The following is a 22,213-nucleotide window of genomic DNA, read 5'->3' as shown; positions in this document are numbered from 1 at the left end:
AATATTAAATGCTATAGAGGATGAAGATGGAGAAGATGCCATTGGTGATTTTGGCAATTAGCATGCTTCTGGTAACCTCTGTCAGAACAGTTTTAATTTAATAAAGCTGGAGGACAGATAACAGTGTCTTGAGGAAGTAGACACTTGAGAGCTTAGATGCATTCTTTTTTTTTTTTTATTAATTAACGGAAAAAAAGAAATTAACCCAACATTTAGAAATCATACCATTCTACATATGCAATCAGTAATTCTTAACATCATCATATAGATGCATGATCATCGTTTCTTAGTACATTTGCATCGGTTTAGATGAACTAGCAACACAACCGAAAAAGATATAGAATGTTAATATAGAGAAAAAAATAAAAGTAATAATAGTAAAAAAACAAAACAAAACAAAACAAAACAAAAACCTATAGCTCAGATGCAGCTTCATTCAGTGTTTTAACATGATTACTTTGCAATTAGGTATTATTGTGCTGTCCAGTTTTGAGTTTTTGTATCTAGTCCTGTTGCACAGTCTGTATCCCTTCAGCTCCAATTACCCATTATCTTACCCTGTTTCTAACTCCTGCTGGACTCTGTTACCAATGACATATTCCAAGTTTATTCTCGAATGTCGATTCACATCATTGAGACCATACAGTATTTGTCTTTTAGTTTTTGGCTAGACTTACTCAGCATAATGTTCTCTAGGTCCATCCATGTTATTACATGCTTCATAAGTTTATCCTGTCTTAAAGCTGCATAATATTCCATCGTATATATATACCACAGTTTGTTTAGCCACTCGTCTGTTGATGGACATTTTGGCTGTTTCCATCTCTTTGCAATTGTAAATAACGCTGCTATAAATATTGGTGTGCAAATGTCCGTTTGAGTTTTTGCCCTTAATTCCTTTGAGTAGATTCCCAGCAATGGTATTGCTGGGTCGTATGGCAATTCTATATTCAGCTTTTTGAGGAACCGCCAAACAGCCTTCCACAGTGGTTGCACCATTTGACATTCCCACTTAAATGCATTCTTAAGAAATTTTGAAGAGGAGAGTGTGAGAAAGGTAACTTGAGGGAGAACAGGCTGGAAGGAAGATATTTTTTAAAGGGAAAGGTTTGAGATTCTTTCTGGGCTGAGAGGAAGGATTCAGTGGAGACTAAGAAATAGAGAAATATTTAAATTGACTAATAGATTAAATATATATCTTACTTCATCTTCACTCTAATTTTGAGAGGTAGTATATAGCTATTATCCCCATATTAGAGATGAGAAAACTGAGGCTCAGAAAAATTAAGCCCATTGCCCAAGGTCTAAAAGCAAATAGTCTCCTTGTGACTCCTTCCAGATCTGTGGAGAAAGGATAAATAATTCATGATGTAGAAGCTGGGGAGGAATGATGTGGTAAGGAATGTAGTCAGAGACATAACTCTTAATGGAATATTGTTTTCACTGAGACAAAGGGAAAGGTGGAGATGAAGAATTGGAAGACCTGGGAGGTATGTTAGGATGACTAAGCAGCAGATGATTAAAGCTCAGGATTATGACTGAGAATGAAGAGGACAAATAACTTTTCTTTTCTGGTGATAGTTCTTAGAACTCTGATAGAGATTTAGAAACTTGCGAGTGCCTCTCAGCTTCTGTCTAGAACAGAAATCCTTTAAACAGTCTGAGCATAGTTTTAGGGAATTTGAGATTTGGGGAAACATACCCAGCTATCTGTATGCATGTTTCTTATGAGGATATTACTTTCTTGATTTAAAGAAAAAAATATTAGTTGCTCACCTCATCGTTAACTTTTTTTTTCACAGGGTATTTTAGATTACCTGGATAATTTGTCTCCTCAGCAAATACGAAAACTCTTCTATATACTCAGCACGCTAGCATTTAGCAAAGAGCATGCAGCCAGCAGTCACATCGAGGTAAGAGGCAGTGTGTTGGGAAAGAACTTTTTCAACCTCTACATAAAATTTGCTGAACAAAATCATTGCAGCTTGTGTAGTAGTAGAAATAGAATACATAGTCATAGTCCCAGCATTTATTCATACTTTTCTCATCACAAACATTTATTAGTTGCCTACTTTAGGCCAGACACAAGATGCTAGATGTATTTGACTATTTCTGGTCTCAAGGAGCTTAGTTTATTAGGGCAGAGATGGGTCTGCAATCAGCTAACCACAAAACTGAGTAAGAAAAGCCATTCAGGTTCTGTACTGAATGCTGTGAGGAAACGGAGAATTCTCTTGTTCCCTGAGGAACATCTGCATCTGAAGTGAACTTCCTCTGGGCTTGCTTTCTTTTGTGAATACCGTTCTCTGAAAAAGCCAGGAAAATTCCAAAAATCTAATTGGAATCATAAATCATAGGTCTTTTGTGTTTTCAGTATCACCTATAGTAGTAGTCCATCCTGCTTTGCTACCCTTTTTTAATTTTTAAAATATTTTGACAAGGTAATATACACATGGCACATGGTACCAAATTTAAAAAGTACAGAGTTATATAGAATGACAAGCAAGTCTTCCTCCCTGTAAGTCCTCTACCTCTCTGTTTCTACTCCCTAGAGGCAATGAGTAGTATTAGTTTATAACCTTCTGAGATATTCTGAGCATTTGCAAATCTGTATTTACCAATTTCCACCCTCCCTTTTCCCCTTCTTTTGTTCTATATCTTGCTTTTTTCATTTAGCAGTATATTTTAGAGTTCATTTTGAATCAGCTACTTCATTATTTTAACTTGAGCAGCCAATAGCATGATAATTCTCTTAACCTTTTAGAGCAATCACCACACAATAATAATAATAATAGCAATTATTATTGAATGTGTACCATCTATGGGCACTGTGCTGGAAACTTTTTGTAATTTGTCTCTTATCTTTGTGACTTTTCCCATTTTGTAGATGAGAAAATTGAGACTCAGAGAAATAAAATGACTTGCCAAAGTCATACACAGTAAATCATAGAACCTTCCTTTTCTAGTTTTTTTTTGGTTCCACTATCCTTAGGCAGTTTTGCTGTGCCATCCAGGCTCTTCATCTTTCTCTGTTGTTGTCTTACTGCAGGATGACATGCATCTGGTAATACGAAAGCAGCTCTCGAGCACCATATTCAAGTATAAACTCATTGGTATTATTGGTGCTGTCACTATGGTGGGCATCATGGCAGCAGACAGGTAAGCATGCAAGTTCTGATTTAGTAGCCCACAGTAAATTAACCAAGTTGCTGCCTTTTTTAAAAAAAGGGTTACAATTGCATGGACATTATGAAAGTAGATATTAAAACCATAATAAGAGCAATGAGCAAATATGCGTTGATAATTTTTTGTTCCCTTCTAAACTTGACTGAATTCCACGTGTGATTTTCACAGGACTGTGGTGTTGGATAAAAACTAGAGACTGTCAAGAGATGAAGTTCTACAAGTATTTCCATTAAGGAGAACACTGACCCTCCTGGGTTGTGTTTTTATATATCGTCTCCAGTCCTAGGCACTAGACAGTGCAAATTTCTCCATTTCTGTATTGTTCCTTTCTGTTATATTATGTTTGGTACAAATAAGGTCTTCCTTTTAGGTTTTTTCCCCCTTGCACTTTGATGTCACAATTGTAACATCTAAAGAAGCATCAGGTTTTGGGCTTGATAAGATGTTGCTATTGCAAAATCACATTGGAATTCAGTTCACATTCTTTGGGATTGATTTGAGAGGAATCTAAGGAGACTGCCTTAGAATCAGCATTATCATTTGTAGAGACCACATGGTATATGGGTTAAGAACTCATGCTCTGAAGCCCTACTGCCTGCCTGGCTCCAATATTCATTAGCTGAATATTACCTTTGGCAAGTTACTCTATCTCTCTGTGCCTCTATAGTTCCACATCTGTAAAATAAGGTTAATGGTATTTACTTCATAGGGTTGTTGAGAGCATTAAATGTTTAGAATACTCTCTGGCATGTGGTAATCACTAAATAAGTGCTTGCTGTTATTATTACAACTAATTTAAAGTGCCCTTAAAAATAATGTAAGATAGCCATTACGTGCTCTAATCTGTATTTTGCATGCAGAAGTAAACACTCTTCTGAGCCTTTTTGCACTTTTATTTCCTTGTTCCAGGGAAGGCAAGATTCCTAACACTTATTGCTGATTTGTACAAAATATTACAAAATTGAAACTAAAATTCTTTGTTTTTAGTAGTGGATCTTCTAGTCTTACCCAAGGGAGAACAGACTTGAATAATGAACAGAGTACACAGGTGAGTTCTTTTAGTACAGTCAGTTACATTTATGAGTAGCCAAGGAATTGCTGCTTGTACTGTCAGTTCACCAAAAAGAATGCTTCTTTTTAAAATATATATATATTTCTCTGAACTCATGGCTTTTGTAGTTTGAACACTCTTATGGCATTTTGAACCTATTGACTTGGGTTACATTTATTTCTGTATCTTCCCATTCTCCCTAATTAAATTGCAAATTCCTAGAGAGCAAAAAAGCTGTGCCATGTTGAAACAATAGCGGCTTGACTAAAGCATAGAGTCACATAAGTGTGTAATTGGATATTCAAGATAAAGCTAGTTTGGAGATAGAAAACAGAAGGCCTTGAATGAAGCAAGACATGTCCATTTAATTCTTCAGACAGAGGTAGTCATTAAGGGTTTCTTAGTATGGAAATGGCATAACCAAAGATTTGCTCTAGAAAAATTAATCTGGCTACATATGTCTGATGGATTGGAAAATCAACAAGATTGGAAAGAGACAGACGTTTAGGAGCCTAAGGAACACCTCAGGTGAGAGGTAATAAGAGCATTGCCAGTGAAGTTGAAAGGGGTGAATAGAGTTTAGAAAGGGATGGCAGCCCCAGAATTAAACCAGACTTTCTTTTTTACTATTGCAGGTGACCTCCTTGCTGCAGTTGGTTCACTCCTGCAGTGAGCAGTCTCCTCAGGCCTGTGCTCTTTATTATGATGAATTTGCCAACCTGATTCAAGGAGGAAAGCTGGCCCCAAAAGCCCTGGTAAGGCCAAGTATATTTTCTCATAAGTCAGTGAAGCATGAAAGCTGCTTCACTACACACTCTTCAAGTCCTGCTTTCTGTTGCATTGCAGAAATAGAGGGATCATCCTGTGAGCTCTCCCAAATTCTTGTTGGGAAGGCTCTTCTGTCCTACCCTGCCTTAGGGCTCATCTATGAAGCATTTTTCACATAATAACAGTAATAATACTGATGATAATGATGATGTTGATAGCCACTATCTATTTGAGAGCCTAGTGTATGCCAGGCACTGTGCTAAGTACTTTTTATGTATTACCACATTTCCACTTCATAATAATAAATTGTGTATCATTGTTTTTCCCTCTTGAGAAATGACGGAATTGAGACTTAGGAAGATTAAAAGTAATTTGTCTAGGCCCTATCAACAATACACCCTAGGCTACACTGTCTGTTTTGTGTGTTTGCTTTCTGAAGGAATGGGTTGGGCAGACCGTCCTTAACAATTTCCAAGATGCCTTTGTGGTAGACTTTGATGTTGTTCCAGAAGGGTAAGTAATTTTTACCCACTGGCTTAATTTTATGTACTTGTGAAGAAATCATGTCAATTTTGTCAGTAGCTGGTACAAACTTTAGAATGCCTTGGCTTCAGCCACATCCGGCCCACTTCCACAGCTTCTTTCGTCCCAATCCCAATGCCCCTGCAACTCCAGCTCCAAAATTGCTAAAACATTCCCCATTTGTTTTTTCAAACCCTTTTTTCCTTTTTTTTAAAATAGTTTTATTGAGAAATATCCACACATGCACAGTCCAACTGTATTATACAATTAGTGAATTATTTTCAACACAGTTGTGTATTCTTTACTATGATCATTTTTACAACATTTGCATCACTCCAGAAAAAGAAATAAAAAGAAAAAAAAAGAACTCATACATCTCATACCCCTTAACCTCACCCTCCTTTGACCCACAGTATTTCAATCTACCCAATTTTTACCCTTTATCTCCCCCTATTATTTATTTATTTTTTACTCTTCTGTCCATACCCTGGATAAAAGGAGCATCAGACACAAAATTTTCAGACTCACAGGATCACAGTAAAAGCTATATAGATATACAGTCCTCTTCAAGAATCAGGGCTGCTGGAACACAGTTCAGCAGTTTCAGGTACTTCCCTCTAGCCACTCCAATACACCATAAACTAAAAAGGCATATCTATCTAGTGCATAAGAATAACCTTGCAACTCTTAGAAATCTCTCCATCACTGAAACTTTATTTTATCTCATTTCTCTCTTCCGCTTTTTGATTAGGAAGGCTTTCTCATCCCAGTGATGCCGGGTCCCACCTCATCCCTGGGATTTAGGTCCCATATTGCAAGGGAGATTTACACCCCTCAGAGTCAAGTCCTACATGGGGAGAGAGCAGTGAGCTCACCTGCCAAATTGGCTTAGAGAGAAGGCCACATCTGAGCAACAAAAGAGGCTCTCTGGGGGTGACTTTTAGGCATAATTATCAGTAGGCTTAGCCTTCTTTGCAGGAATAAACTTCATAGGGGCATGCCCCAAGATTGAGAGCTCAGCCTATTGAATTTGTTGTCCCCACTGCTTGTGAGAATGTCAGGAATTCCTGATGGGGAAGTTTAATATTTCCCCAAGGGGACTTTGCAAATACTTTTTTATTCAGTCCCTAGATTACTCTGGCATATATTGGGTCATCACCCTAACCTGGACAAACCAACAAGATTTCATCCATGTATTTATGGTGTTCAAGTAAACTGACCATACAAGTTAAGTTAGATAATGCACTACCCAAAATATAAATTTTGAGTGATGAACCTTAAGAACATTATGCTGAGTGAGATTAGCCAGAAACAAAAGGACAAATATTGTATGGTCTCACTGATATGAACTAACATTAATGAATGAACTTGGAGAATTTCAATTAAGAACAGAGGTCATCAGGAGATAGAAATAGGGTAGATATTGGGTAATTGGAGCTGAAGGGATACAGATTGTACAACAGGTCTGATTGTAAAAATTCAGAAATGGATAGCACAATACTACCTGACTATAGCACAATAATGTTAGAATACTGAATGAAGCTGAATGTGAGAACGATAGAGGGAGGGGCCCAGCGGCACAAATGAAATTAGAAGGAAAGATATACAATAAAGCCTGAGATGGTATAATCTAGGAATGCCTAGAGTGTATAATGATAGTGACTAAATGTACAAATTTAAAAATGTTTGTGCATGAGGAAGAACAAAGGAATGTCATTACTGCAGGGTGTTGAAAATAGATGGTAATCAATATTTTAAAACTTAAACATGTGTGAGAGTAAAGCAAAAAGTGTTTATTTGGTACAAAATTTCTGTTTTGACTAGTGCATTTCCTAATATAGTTTATATGGACAGCTTAATTGAACACCATAGTACATAGAACCTTAAGTAGGGCATGTGATTTTGTAGGTTTGTCCAGAGTGATGCCTTGATAAATCCCAGAGTGATTTAGCAGTGAATAAAAAAGTATTTGCAAAGTCCCCTTGGGGGAATAGTGAGAAAGGGGGAAAATTCAACTTCCCCAAGTGGATAATTCTTGATATTCTCACAAGCAGTGGAGACAACCAAAGCAATAGGCCCAGCCCTCAATCTTGGGGTTTGTTCATATGAAACTTAACTCCACAAAAGATAGACTAGACTAAGCCTACTTAAAATTAGACCTAAGAGTCTCCCCCAAGAGAACCTCTTTTGCTGCTCAGATGTGGCCTCTCTCTCTCAGCCAACACAATAAGCAAACTCACTGCCCTCCCCCTCTCTATGTGGGCCATGACTCCCAGGGATGTGGATCTTTTTGGCAATGTGGGACAGAAATCCTAGAATGAGCTGGGACTCAGCATCAAGAGATTGAGAAAACCTCGACCAAAAGTGGGAAGAGAGAAATGAGACAAGGTGTCAATAGCTGAGACATTCCAAACAGAATCGAGAGGTTATCCTGGAGGTTATTCTTACACATAATACAGATACCACCTTTTTAGTTAAGATGTAATGGAGAGGCTGGTGGGACCTGCCTGAAAACGTAGAGCTGTGTTCCAGTAGCCATGTTTCTTGAAGATGATTGTGTAATGATACAGCTTTTGCAGTGTGACTGTGTGATTGTGAAAACCTTGTGTCTGATGCTCCTTTTATCTACAGTATGGACAGATGAGTAAAACATAGGGATTAAAAATAAATAAATAATAGGGGAAATAAATGTTAAAATAAATTCAGTAGATTGAAATGCTAGTGATCAATGAAAGGCAGGGGTAAAGGGTATGACGTGTGAATTTTTTTCTGTTTTCTTTTTATTTCTTTTTCTGAATTGATACAAATGTTCTAAGAAATGATCATGATGATGAATATACAACTATGTGATGATATTGTGAATTACTGATTATATATGAAGAATGGAATGATCATATGGTAAGAATGTTTGTGTTTGTGTCTTGGTGTGTTTAATAAATAAATAAATAAAATATATATATATATAAATTTTGCACCAAATAAACCTCTCTCCTTTGATCTCACACAGAGGTTGAAGTTTGAAAATCTTCAACCTTAGTCTTATCCAGATCAGCTTCACTCATATCTCTAGATGAAGTCTGGTCACTTTTTCAGATTTTTTAACAGTTGCTGAGTGGGGTAATGTTGATTCTCAGAGCTTCAGTGCTCTAACTCTTAGCCCTAGGTGTTGCATAAATACTCAAAGTTTCAGGGAACGACTAGGTTATATGCAAACAGCTCAGTATCTCAGAATTTAGAAATATCAGTTACAACTCCTGAATACATGTGACTACTGTAAGAGCTTACAGGCTAGGATCCTTTACAATAGGCCCCACCCTAATAAACTATGCTCTTGACTTGAATTCTCTGAGTTTGTATATTCTTGTTAGTCCATATGAGTGAAGCATGAAAATATGTGTTTTAGTCTGCCATTTCATTCAACATACTGTCCTTAAGGTTCATTCACCTACTTGCATGCCTCACAACTTCATTCCTTCTTTCAGCCAGCTGCTCAGTAGTCAGTTATATGTAAACACTACAGTTCCCCTTTCCATTCCTCAGTCGTTATATCCTTAGTCCACCATCATCCATTGCAAATCAGGAACACTGCTGCCACAAACATCTGTGTGCAAATGTCCATTCACATCCCCACTCCTCCAGATATATACCTAGCAACGTGTCAAACTGCATTTTTTATTTCTCCCAACAGTGGATGTGATTGCTTTGTTCAAACAGTTTCCCCTAAAGCCTTGCTTGCCTCTGAATTGGGGCATGGATTCTGGGTTCTCTTCACAGTGACTGTCCATTCCCAGTGAAAGCTCTCTACGGACTGGAAGAATACAGTAGTCACGATGGGATTGCTGTCAACCTCCTACCACTGTTGTTCTCTCAGGACTTTGCAAAAGATTGGGGTAGAATGACTTCACAAGAATCAGACCAAAAGTCAGTGCAGTTTTCTTTTTTAAAACCTCTGTTAGTGTTTTGAGTGTTCATAGAGAATTCCACAGTACTTTCAGTCTGTGGGGAACTTGAGTAAAGAAAGGGTTTGTTTCTGCAGGTGGTGTTTGGAGGGGTTAGAGAGAATGGGGCAGAGTCCTTATGGTTTTTTTGACCCTCGGGTTGTGATTTGTGTTGCTTCATGAAGCCCACAGTTGTTCTGCTCTTTTTGTTCTTGTTCCTTACTCATTGCTTTCTATTGACCCTTCTCCCTCCCCTGAACGTATTTGGCTACCTTTGTCACACACCCCCTCCTTCCATCTTACCTCCACTTCTAACGCATGGACATTAACTCTACTTGTTAGAAGAAGTTATTGAACTGCCTCCAGTTCAGTTCATTATGTATTTGTTTATCATCCATTAAATCTCCCACCATTTATTCTTAAATGTCATTTGTTCTTATTTTGGACAGATCTCCTTAACTTTAAGGTTGGGCTCCTTATAAATATTTATTTTATATACTTAATATGCTTATAAAGTATGATCTAGAATTGGATTTTTCTTTCCCAGATTGATATCTCCATTGTGCTTGGCTTCCTGTTTCCGGCTACTGAGACTTTGTGTGGAGAAACAATATAATGGAAACTTGGAGGAGATTGATGGTTTATTAGGTATGGGATCAGATCTTTCCTTCTTTGTAACCTTTCTTTGGTAAATTTAGGGAAGGAACAGACCAGTGTGTGGTATATGTGGGAAGGAATTTTCTAACTGCACAAAGAATAGTATAGCAGTTAATGATGGCATTCCAAAGACAAAGTAACATACAGAATGCCATCATTTTAACAAACCCATTATTATCTTGGTGCCATGTTGCCTTCCAGTCCTTGCCACTATAATTATTGCAAAGTCTTAATTATATTTGTTTAGTTAGTGCTACATAATATTGAACTGTTTTTGAGATTAATTAAAGCTAGATGTTCTCATATTAGTTAAAGGAAGAAGGTAAGTGGCAAGGAGAACTCACTTCAGGGGCAGCATCCAGGTTCCCTTGGCTTGAAATAAAGGAAGTTGAAAATGTTTGTTTTTCTCTTTCAGACTGTCCTATATTTCTCACTGACCTGGAGCCTGGAGAGAGGTTGCAGTCTATGTCTGCTAAAGAACATTCTTTCATGTGTTCACTCATATTTCTTACTCTCAACTGGTTCCGAGAGGTAAGCAGCATTAATGGGACCTTCCACCTATTGTCTGTAGTTCCTCTCTGGAAGAAACTATTTCCTTGGTTCTCACAAGACTCCCTAAAATGTCACCACAAAGCACCGAACCCATGTATGTTTCTCCAGCTGCTATGTTCCACCTTCCCCAATCATATGTACCTTTTGTGTTGTGGCCAAATCAAGATACTATTCACTTAATATTGATCCTGCTTTACCTCCAGGCCTTTGCTCCTCATCTTACTGTCACTGGGAGTAACCTCACTTTCTCCACTGTGGAAATACTGCTTATCCTAGTACATACTTAATGCTTCAGTTCAGTGAGATCAAGTGAGTGGTAGTCTTCCCTTTCCTTCAAAACATATTTGTGCTTAATGATAATAATGGTAATATCTTACCTTTATATCTCACTTCTTTTCAAACACTCTCATCCATATTATTTTAGAGAATGTTGTTTCTCTTGAATTATCTCATTCAGTCCTCACAATTATATTATGATGTAAGCAGGACAGATATTGTTTTCCTTTGATTCACACATAGAGAATTTCAGGTACAGAGAGTTCAAAGTCATTAAAATTTATCAAACTCACTGTGCCAAGTGTGTGCTATTTTTTATTGTGAGATATAACATCTGCAGAAAAGTGATAAATATCAAACACAATTTTACAAGTAGTTATAGAGCAAGTTTCAAAGTATGGTATGGGTTACAGTGCCACAATTTCAGGTATTTTCTTATAGCTGTTCTAATACACTAGAGACTATCAAGAAATATCAATATAATGATTCAGTAGTCACAGTTATTTATTAAATCTTACCTCTCCTTTCATTTGGGATCCTACTCCCAGTCTTCAGGGATATTTGGGAAATGGCCATTCTAACGTCTTTATGTTGAAAAGAGGTGTTGACATTAGGGAGTTGGGGCAACTAGCTGATGTTCTTGGAGAAACTGGTGCCTCTGGGTTTCAGGATTTATCTGACTTTGGAACAATCTGGAAGTTGTAGGTTTCTGAAAAATAAAAAAAGTTAGCAAATGAAACTTTTATAGAGTCCTGGGTATTCTTTAGGATTTTCAGGAATACTGTTGGTTGGGGCTTGGCATACCATGGCAATTTGCAATATCTAGCTGAAGTTCTTGATTCTATTTGCAATCACTTAGCCACTGATTCCTTGCTTTTTTTAAATACATGGGCAGGCACCGGAAATCGAACCTGGGTCCTCTGGCATTCCAGGCAAGCGTTCTTGCCTGCTGAGCCACTGTGGCCTGATTCCTTACTTTATTACATTTCTTTTCCACCTTTTGGTCAGGAAGGCATTGTCAATCCCACAATGCCTAGGCCAGGCTTATCCCTGGGAATCATGTCCCATGTCTCCAGGGAGACTTATATTCCTGGAAGTCATGTCCCATTAGGTGGGGAGGGTAATGAGTTTATTTGCAGAGTTGGGCTTAGAGAGAGAGAAGCCACATCTGATCAACAAAAGAGATTCTCTGGAAGTGACTCTTAGGCATAATTATAGGTAGGCTTAGCTTCCCTGTTATAGAAATAAGTTTCATAAGAGCAAATCTTTAGATGAGGGCTTGGAGTCTCAGTGGCTGAGAGATTTAAAATAAAATTGAGAAGTTATCCTGGAGGTTATTCTTAAGTATTTTATAGATATTCCTTTTTAGTTTATGGTATATTGGAATGGCTAGAGGGGCAAGTACCTGAAACTGTAATAACTGTGTTCTGGTACCCTTGATTCTTGAAGAGGAATGTATATCTATATAGCTTTTACAGTGTGATCCTGTCATTCTGAAAACCTTGTCCTGGTGCTCCTTTTATCCAGGGTATGGACAGATGAGTAAAAAAAAATAAATAAGGATAAAAAGTAAATAAATAATAGGGGGAGATAAAGGGTAAAAATTGGATAGATTGAAATACTATGGGTCAATGAGAGGGAGGAGAAAGGGGAATGGGATATGTGAGTTCTTTTTTTGTTCTTTTGAGTTCTAGAATGATCCAAATGTTCTAAAAATGATCATGGTGAAGAATACACAACTATGTGATGAAAAAAAAAAGGAATTGAAAATATTGCCTATAATGGGGTCTGGTTGGTGTGTTGTCACTAGGAAATAAATAACTTTTCAGTGTCAAAAAAAAAAATCCAGTTTGTAGTTTCTGAAAGAGCTTTGCAATATTTTTTACAATAATACTTAGAAAAATTTGGAGAATAATATTACTATATATGCAATTAAAAGTATAAGTAAACAAGACAAAACAAAAGATCAAGGGCTTGGGCTATTAACTTGAGAATCCATAATGCTTGAGAGAGTATCAGGAATTTCCCAGGTGGGGAAGTTTAATAGTTCCATATTCTTTCTCCTGTCCCTCAAGGGTCTTTGCCAATACTTTTTTTTTTTACCTGCCCTACATACTCTGGAATGTATCAGTGTATTACATTAAGTTATTCAGAATTACAAGATCTCATTCCCAGTTCTAGGCTCTGTGTGTTTAGATCATTTAAGTGAACTGGCCGGACAGGTTAAGTTAGATTGTGTGCCACAGAAAACTTAAGTTTTGAACAAAATAAACATCTCTTCCTTTGGTCTCACAGAGAAGGTGACTTTCTAAAATGCAGACAATACCATCCTTTACCCTGTATTCTGATTTACCTTAGTCCCAACCAGGTCAGCTTTGTTCTTGTGTCTAATTGAAGTCTGCTTTCTTTTTCGGTTTCTTTAACAGTTGTATGGAGTAATGCTGACTTTTGGAGCTATAGAACTCTAACTCTGAGACTTAGGTGTTACACAGGTACCGAAAGTTCTAGGGAAATACCAGTTATACATGCAGAGCACAGCCTCTCAGGATTTAGAAGTAACACTTAAAGCTCAGGAATAAATGCGACTGCTGTAAGAGCTTACAATCTAGGCCCTAATATTCTTATAAGTATTTTCTCAAAGAAACCATGCAATATTTACCCTTTTGTTTCTGGCTTATTTTGCTCAACATAATGTCCCCTATGTTCATTCATCTTGTTCCATGCCTCATGACTTTGTTCCTTTCTGTAGCTGTACAACGTGCCATGGTGTATATATATATACATATATATATATATATATATATACACATACCATAGTGCGCCCTTCTGCTTCTCAGTTGTTTGTACCTTTTGATCACCTCCATCCATTGTGTTTCATAAGTAAGGTCACTGTAAACATCAGTGTGCAAATGTCTTTTCAAGTCCTTGCTTTCAGTTCTTCTGAGTATATTCCTAGTAAAGGGATTGCCCTACCATATGGTAACCCTATATTTAGCCTCCTGTGGATCCGCTATATTAGGTGAATTAGCTTGTGCTAATTTCTTATTTACACTACTTAATCCATAGGACAACTACATTCCCATTTTGTAGGTGAAGAAATAAAAGCCCAAAGAGGTTAAAGACTTGTCCAAGGTCACATAGCTAATAAGTAGCAGAATAGGACTTATTTCACCAATGTGTTCTCTAGCCAGCCTTGCTATTCTTCTATATAGCCTATGAAACTGATAATAACATGACTAGGATTAAAAGTCAGCTGTTCTGTATTGGGGCCCAGGGTTTTTATCTCTACACCACTGTGCTGAGAACACTTCTACATTATGGACTAAACTTATAGATTTTGCCTCTGAATGGCATCTTCTAAAAGAAGATGAGTGGATGAATAATGCAAACAAGGCTAAAATCTGAACAGATCAAAGTATGAGAATATAATTTGCACTTTTGCAGATTGTGAATGCCTTCTGCCAGCAAACGTCATCCGAGATGAAGGGGAAGGTACTCACCCGGTTAAAGCACATCATGGAACTACAGAAGATCCTAGAAGAGTACTTGGCAGGTAAGGGAAGTATCCTGTACTAGTGGTCCTGTTAGGACACTGGTGAGGAGGTAAAGAACTTTGCTTTTAAGCTAGAGTCAGTAATGTCTGTTCCCTCCTTATCTGAGTGAAGGAAAATGTATACTGAACAAAATTAAAAAAAAAGAAAAAGAAAAAAAAGACCATGTCCATTTTGCGTCTCTTATTATCTCCAAGAGATATTGTTGCTTAATAAAAATAAAAATATAATTCAATGTTGGTTGGGGTGTTGTTAAGTTGATTTATTTCTTTGGAAGTATGACTCTCAGTAACCTTTGCCATCCTAACATAGTTAGGAACCATGAGTAAAGATGAAAGGCCTCTTAGTACCTTCTGACCATTAAGTAAACTAGTTGCTTTAAGATACTGGTGCTTAGCCAAAATGTCCATCAACAGACGAGTGGCTAAACAAACTGTGGTATATACATACGATGGAATATTATGCAGCTTTAAGACAGAATAAACTTATGAAGCATGTAATAACATGGATGAACCTAGAGAACATTATGCTGAGTGAGTCTAGCCAAAAACTAAAGGACAAATACTGTATGGTCCCACTGATGTGAACCGACATTCGAGAATAAACTTGGAATATGTCATTGGTAACAGAGACGAGCAGGAGTTAGAAACAGGGTAAGATAATGGGTAATTGGAGCTGAAGGGATACAGACTGTGCAACAGGACTAGATACAAAAACTCAAAAATGGACAGCACAATAATACCTAATTGTAATGTAATTATGTTAAAACACTGAATGAAGCTGCATCTGAGCTATAGTTTTTTTGTTTGTTTGTTTGTGTCTTTTTTTCTTTTTCCTTTTTTTTAATTATTATTATTATTATTTTTTTCTCTATATTAACATTCTATATCTTTTTCTGTTGTTTTGCTAGTTCTTTTCCTAAATCAATGCAAATGTACTAAGAAATGATGATCATGCATCTATGTGATGATGTTAAGAATTACTGATTGCATATGTAGAATGGAATGATTTCTAAATGTTGTGTTAATTTCTTTTTTTCCTTTAATTAATAAAAAAAAAAAGATACTGGTGCTTAGATCTGAAACATATGACAGCATGAATGAACTTAGAGGATGTAATGCTGAGTGAAATAAGCCAGCAAATAAGATAGATATGGTATGAATTCACTGTTATGACTCTGGTAAAGAGAGCAAACTCCAAGTCATACAGCCCAGGAAGAAAATCCGTACTCATATATAGCAATGAACTAGATGTTGCAGCTAGAAGATGCAAATGACTTCATAAGCAGTGGCTTCCATATGTTTCACATTTTTAACATTGACCATTCATAATAAAGATTCTGAAAAAAAAAGTTAGGGTGGCTGTTTTGAGGCCTTAGGTGAGAAGGGGGGACGAGGTGGTCAGTAGGGTGGTGTTTTGGGCTGAGGGTCTCATAGGGGGTGTGGGGGTGAGGGTAGAGGTGGGGAAGGCTGTTCCTGAAATAGACCTTGTCTAAAGCAGAAAGGGACCCATGAGGGTCCCAGGGATGGGCTGAACAGCAGCCCCCAAAAGGTTCACATCCTGACTCCTGGAAGCTGAGTGTGACCTTTCGCTGATATAAGTGAAGGATCGATTGGAGACCACCCTAGATTGCTGGATGGGCCCTAAAACCAGTGACATATAAGAGTCAGAGGAGAGAAGACACACATGGAGGAAGAAGCTGAGTGATCACAGAGGCAGAGACAGCACTAATGCAGCCACCAGCCCAGCATGCCAGGGGCCGCCAGGGGCCACCAGGAGCCAGAAGTGGCAGGAAGGAGCTTCCTCAGAGGCCTCCTCAAGCGACCATGCCCACACCTTTCTTTGGGACTTCCACCCTCCAGGACTGAGAGAATACCTTTCTGTTGAGTTAAACACCCTTGATATATGACCACGTTTGTTACAGGGAACCCCATCAGTGTATAGGCAAGGGAAGGGTTGAGGCGGGGTGGGAGCCTGGCTCCCTGGGAGTCTCTGTCTCTCTGGGGCTCTGCGGGGCATCTGGGGCTGGTATGGTTTTCTGTACTTGGGAAGTGGTGGCAGGTGTCAAAGGCGCCTGGATGACCTTGAAGTCTATAAAAGCCCCCACCGTGTAGGAGATAGGGAAGGCCGGGGAGAGCACACCAGGCTCTGTGTCCCTGAAGATGTCCCGCAGACAGGAGATCTTCTGCCTTCCCTGTTTGGAAGTGTGGTGACTGACTCAATCCATTCCCAATGTGTGCTTAGCTACAGTGTGAGAGCTGGTCTGAATGGCATGTTCTGGCAGCTTAGCTCTCACTCCGACTCTCCAAAAAGCTCATCAGGCCCCCTTGCTCACTGCTTGTACTAAGACAGGAATGGAGAGGCTCAAAGACTCAGCCTGGATCACATAGCTCAACACCTCTGTTTGACTGTGAGCCTGAGGCTGTCCTAAATGGCCCAGGGCCCTGCCACCCTGAGTGAGTGACTATCTGTCTGAGTGAGTGACCATCTGTCTGAGTGAGTGACCATCTGTCCTCGGCCCATCACCCGGTTACCTTGGCCAATAAGGCTGACTGCAGGCCTGTCCTTTCCCCATACTGGCCTCAGAAGCTGCCAAGGACCATCCACCACCAAGGGTACCCAGAGGGGCATCATACTCTCTTGCTAAAGAAAGAAAAGTAATAGTGCTTGATGCAAATAATTGCATATGAAATAAAATGTGATGAAATATTAATATCTTTAGATTTTAAATATGTTATTTTATTTTTGTTCCTTCTCTCCCTGGATATTTTTTATCATCATTCAATGGTTTCATATTGATTGATCATAATAAGTTAATATGATACCTATAAGTTATCACTGGCCATTTTGCTATGCCAAAATAACTAGTGTCAAATGACTTGAATGTTTCTTACAAGGTTAAGCCATGCTTAGTGTTTTTGGATACTAGATTTTAGCCAATTGGGTGAATGCATTCCTACTCTGGTAGTAGGATATGGTTGATACATATTGAGCTTCTGTCTGCTGTGTTTCAGTCAACCCAAACTATGTCCCTCCCCTTGCGAACTTTGACTTGGAAGCACTGGATATAACACCTCCTACCAATACTGCTGCTTCATCAAAGATCAGTCAAATAGGAAAGAAAGGTGAGTACATTCCTTCCTTATTTTTTGTCTCCATGTGAGCCATGTTGAATTTACTTAAAAGGCCCTACTATCAAGGAATCGGTAATTGGAGAGATTATATGATTAAACCTTTTCTTTGGCAAGGTTATAAATGAGCTATAACTTAGAGTAATATAGTTATTACATTGACTTTGAGTCAGTGTTTGTCAGATTTTCTAAGGGCAGTGATATTTGGCATACATGATTATTGATTACTTTTCTGTTTTTTAAATATAAGGAGGAAGGAAACGAAAAGCAGATGACAGCAAAATGTCCTCCCCTGATACACTTTCAAAGGAAGGTAGTTCAGAATGCGACCCTACACCGTCGGATAGAAGCCAGTTGGAAAAGGTATTGGGGTGATGCGTATCCGTGAAGGTGTGTGACAACCCAGAGAGATGAACAAAGGGCCAGCATTATTCTCTTCATTGTACAAATGGAAAAACTAGGGAATGGAGAGGCCAATGTCTTCTCCTAGATGTTGAAGTGACCCTGACAAGTAAAGTGGGGATTCAGCTCTAATTCTCTTCTTTCCATCCCTTTCACTAACAGACACTGTTAATTGTTTTTTTTAAGTATTTTCTTGACTGTTTAACTTCCTTATTTGCATTCCCACAGTACATTGAATTCTCTCTTATAGCAGTTATCAGATTTGGTCTTAGGGCATGGTTTTAGAAATTATTGTTTTAGCCATTTTCCCCTCCAATCCCAGATTATCGGCTTCATGATGAATTTAGATACGTAAAATGCTTGTTACATTTTCTGGTATTTGATAAACAGTAGTTCGTTTTTTTTTGTTTGTTTTTTTTTTTTTCACACTTTGATTCCATCCACCTTTAGGCTATTGTGCATAATTCTGTGATGAACATTGGTTATAAATACCTGTCTGAATCCCTGCTTTCAATTCTTTAGGGTTTATGCCTGGGAGTGGAATTGCTAGGTCATATGGTAATTCTTTGTTAACTTTTTGAGAAACCACTAAACTTTTCCACAATGGCTACATCATTTTACATTCCCAACAACAATGTGAAAAGGTTCTTATATCTTCACATCCTTGCCAAAATTACTATTTTTGCTTTTAAAAAAATATTAGCTATCCTGGTGAGTATGAATTGTTATCTCATTGTAATTTTTTTTTATTATTAATTAACGGAAAAAAAAATTAACCCAACATTTAGAAATCATACCATTCTACATATGAAATCAGTAATTCTTAACATCATCACATAGATGCATGATCATCGTTTCTTCGTACATTTGCATCGGTTTAGAAGAACTAGCAACACAACCGAAAAAGATATAGAATGTTAATATAGAGAAAAAAAATAAAAGTAATAATAGAACAAAACAAAACAAAACAAAACAAAAACCTATAGCTTGGATGCAGCTTCATTCAGTGTTTTAACATGATTACTTTACAATTAGGTATTATTGTGCTGTCCATTTTTGAGTTTTTGTATCTAGTCCTGTTGTACAATCTGTATCCCATCAGCTCCAATTACCCATTATCTTACCCTGTTTCTAATTCCTGCTGAACTCTGTTACCAATGACATATTCCAAGTTTATTCTCGAATGTCGATTCACATCATTGGGACCATACAGTATTTGTCTTTTAGTTTTTGGCTAGACTCACTCAGCATAATGTTCTCTAGGTCCATCCATGTTATTACATGCTTCATAATTTTATCCTGTCTTAAAGCTGCATAATATTCCATCGTATGTATATACCACAGTTTGTTTAGCCACTTGTCTGTTGATGGACATTTTGGCTGTTTCCATCTCTTTGCAATTGTAAATAACGCTGCTATAAACATTGGTGTGCAAATGTCCGTTTGAGTTTTTGCCCTTAATTCCTTTGAGTAGATTCCCAGCAATGGTATTGCTGGGTCGTATGGCAATTCTATATTCAGCTTTTTGAGGAACCGCCAAACAGCCTTCCACAGTGGTTGCACCATTTGACATTCCCACCAACAGTGGATAAGTGTGCCTCTTTCATCGCATCCTCTCCAGCACTTGTCATTTTCTGTTTTGTTGATGATCACCATTCTGGTGGGTGTGAGATGATATCTCATTGTGGTTTTAATTTGCATTTCTCTAATGGCCAGGGACATTGAGCATCTCTTCATGTGCCTTTTGGCCATTTGTATTTCCTCCTCTGAGAGGTGTCTATTCAAGTCTTTTTCCCATTTGGTAATTGGGTTGGCTGTCTTTTTGTTGTTGAGTTGAACAATCTCTTTATAAATTCTGGATACTAGACCTGTATCTGATATGTCGTTTCCAAATATTGTTTCCCATTGTGTAGGCTGTCTTTCTACTTTCTTGATGAAGTTCTTTGATGCACAAAAGTGTTTAATTTTGAGGAGCTCCCATTTATTTATTTCCTTCTTCAGTGCTCTTGCTTTAGGTTTAAGGTCCATAAAACCGCCTCCAATTGTAAGATTCATAAGATATCTCCCTACATTTTCCTGTAACTGTTTTATGGTCTTAGACCTAATGTTTAGATCTTTGATCCATTTTGAGTTAACTTTTGTGTAGGGTGTGAGATATGGGTCTTCTTTCATTCTTTTGCCTATGGATATCCAGTTCTCTAGGCACCATTTATTGAAGAGACTGTTCTGTCCCAGGTGAGTTGGCTTGACTGCCTTATCAAAGATCAAATGTCCATAGATGAGAGGGTCTATATCTGAGCACTCTATTCGATTCCATTGGTCGATATATCTATCTTTATGCCAGTACCATGCTGTTTTGACCACTGTGGCTTCATAATATGCCTTAAAGTCAGGCAGTGCAAGACCTACAGCTTCGTTTTTTTTCCTCAAGATGTTTTTAGCAATTCGGGGCACCCTGCCCTTCCAGATAAATTTGCTTATCGGTTTTTCTATTTCTGAAAAATAAGTTGTTGGGATTTTGATTGGTATTGCATTGAATCTGTAAATCAATTTAGGTAGGATTGACATCTTAACTATATTTAGTCTTCCAATCCATGAACACGGTATGCCCTTCCATCTATTTAGATCTTCTGTGATTTCTTTTAGCAGTTTTTTGTAGTTTTCTTTATATAGGTTTTTTGTCTCTTTAGTTAAATTTATTCCTAGGTATTTTATTCTTTTAGTTGCAATTGTAAATGGGATTCGTTTCTTGATTTCCCCCTCTGCTTGTTCATTGATAGTGTATAGAAATGCTACAGATTTTTGAATGTTGATCTTGTAACCTGCTACTTTGCTGTACTCATTTATTAGCTCTAGTAGTTTTGTTGTGGATATTTCCGGGTTTTCGACGTATGGTATCATATCGTCTGCAAACAGTGATAGTTTTACTTCTTCCTTTCCAATTTTGATGCCTTGTATTTCTTTTTCTTGTCTAATTGCTCTGGCTAGAACCTCCAACACAATGTTGAATAATAGTGGTGATAGTGGACATCCTTGTCTTGTTCCTGATCTTAGGGGGAAGGTTTTTAATTTTTCCCCATTGAGGATGATATTAGCTGTGGGTTTTTCATCTATTCCCTCTATCATTTTAAGGAAGTTCCCTTGTATTCCTATCCTTTGAAGTGTTTTCAACAGGAAAGGATGTTGAATCTTGTCAAATGCCTTCTCTGCATCAATTGAGATGATCATGTGATTTTTCTGCTTTGATTTGTTGATATGGTGTATTACATTAATTGATTTTCTTATGTTGAACCATCCTTGCATACCTGGGATGAATCCTACTTGGTCATGATGTATAATTCTTTTAATGTGTTGGTGGATACGATTTGCTAGAATTTTATTGAGGATTTTTGCATCTATATTCATTAGAGAGATTGGTCTGTAGTTTTCTTTTTTTGTAATATCTTTGCCTGGTTTTGGTATGAGGGTGATGTTGGCTTCATAGAATGAATTAGGTAGTTTTCCCTCCACTTCGATTTTTTTGAAGAGTTTGAGGAGAATTGGTACTAATTCTTTCTGGAGTGTTTGGTAGAATTCACATGTGAAGCCATCTGGTCCTGGACTTTTCTTTTTAGGAAGCTTTTGAATAACTAATTCAATTTCTTTACTTGTGATTAGTTTGTTGAGGTCATCTATTTCTTCTTGAGTCAAAGTTGGTTGTTCATGTCTTTCCAGGAACCCGTCCATTTCATCTAAATTGTTGTATTTATTAGCGTAAAGTTGTTCATAGTATCCTGTTATTATCTCCTTTATTTCTGTGAGGTCAGTAGTTATGTCTCCTCTTCCATTTCTGATCTTATTTATTTGCATCCTCTCTCTTCTTCTTTTTGTCAATCTTGCTAAGGGCCCATCAATCTTATTGATTTTCTCATAGAACCAACTTCTGGTCTTATTGATTTTCTCTATTGTTTTCATGTTTTCAATTTCATTTATTTCTGCTCTGATCTTTGTTATTTCTTTCCTTTTGCTTGCTTTGGGATTAGTTTGCTGTTCTTTCTCCAGTTCTTCCAAGTGAACAGTTGATTCCTGCATTTTTGCCTTTTCTTCTTTTCTGATATAGGCATTTAGGGCAATAAATTTCCATCTTAGCACTGCCTTTGCTGCATCCCATAGGTTTTGATATGTTGTGTTTTCATTTTC

At 37.6% G+C, this 22,213-nt stretch overlaps 1 protein-coding gene across 8 annotated transcripts in view; it reads left to right on the top strand.

Annotated features, from left to right (window-relative positions):
• Window positions 1–22,213, top strand: part of FANCD2 (FA complementation group D2) — a 134,934-nt gene that overhangs the window by 41,234 nt on the left and 71,487 nt on the right. For 5 of the 8 annotated variants that reach the window (XR_013157781.1, XM_077116572.1, XM_077116573.1 and 2 more), the window contains 11 exons: window positions 1,803–1,913; window positions 3,050–3,159; window positions 4,174–4,234; window positions 4,873–4,992; window positions 5,445–5,518; window positions 9,302–9,448; window positions 10,013–10,113; window positions 10,538–10,653; window positions 14,395–14,503; window positions 17,516–17,626; window positions 17,883–17,995. Coding sequence is in view for 7 of the 8 variants with exons in the window: in XM_077116572.1 (XP_076972687.1) it covers window positions 1,803–1,913; window positions 3,050–3,159; window positions 4,174–4,234; window positions 4,873–4,992; window positions 5,445–5,518; window positions 9,302–9,448; window positions 10,013–10,113; window positions 10,538–10,653; window positions 14,395–14,503; window positions 17,516–17,626; window positions 17,883–17,995 (1,173 nt within the window). In the remaining variant the exon portion in view is untranslated. Of the gene's footprint in view, window positions 1–1,802; window positions 1,914–3,049; window positions 3,160–4,095; window positions 4,235–4,872; window positions 4,993–5,444; window positions 5,519–8,343; window positions 8,393–9,301; window positions 9,449–10,012; window positions 10,114–10,537; window positions 10,654–14,394; window positions 14,504–17,515; window positions 17,627–17,882; window positions 17,996–22,213 lie in introns of those variants that run through there. The other 3 variants (XM_077116574.1, XM_077116577.1, XM_077116579.1) reach the window with 3 other exon arrangements.

The sequence above is a fragment of the Tamandua tetradactyla genome, chromosome 9 (assembly GCF_023851605.1).
Source record: "Tamandua tetradactyla isolate mTamTet1 chromosome 9, mTamTet1.pri, whole genome shotgun sequence".
NCBI classification, from domain to species: domain Eukaryota; kingdom Metazoa; phylum Chordata; class Mammalia; order Pilosa; family Myrmecophagidae; genus Tamandua; species Tamandua tetradactyla.
The sequence above is the reverse complement of the archived record's forward strand: the minus strand, read 5'-3'. Positions and strand labels throughout refer to the sequence as shown.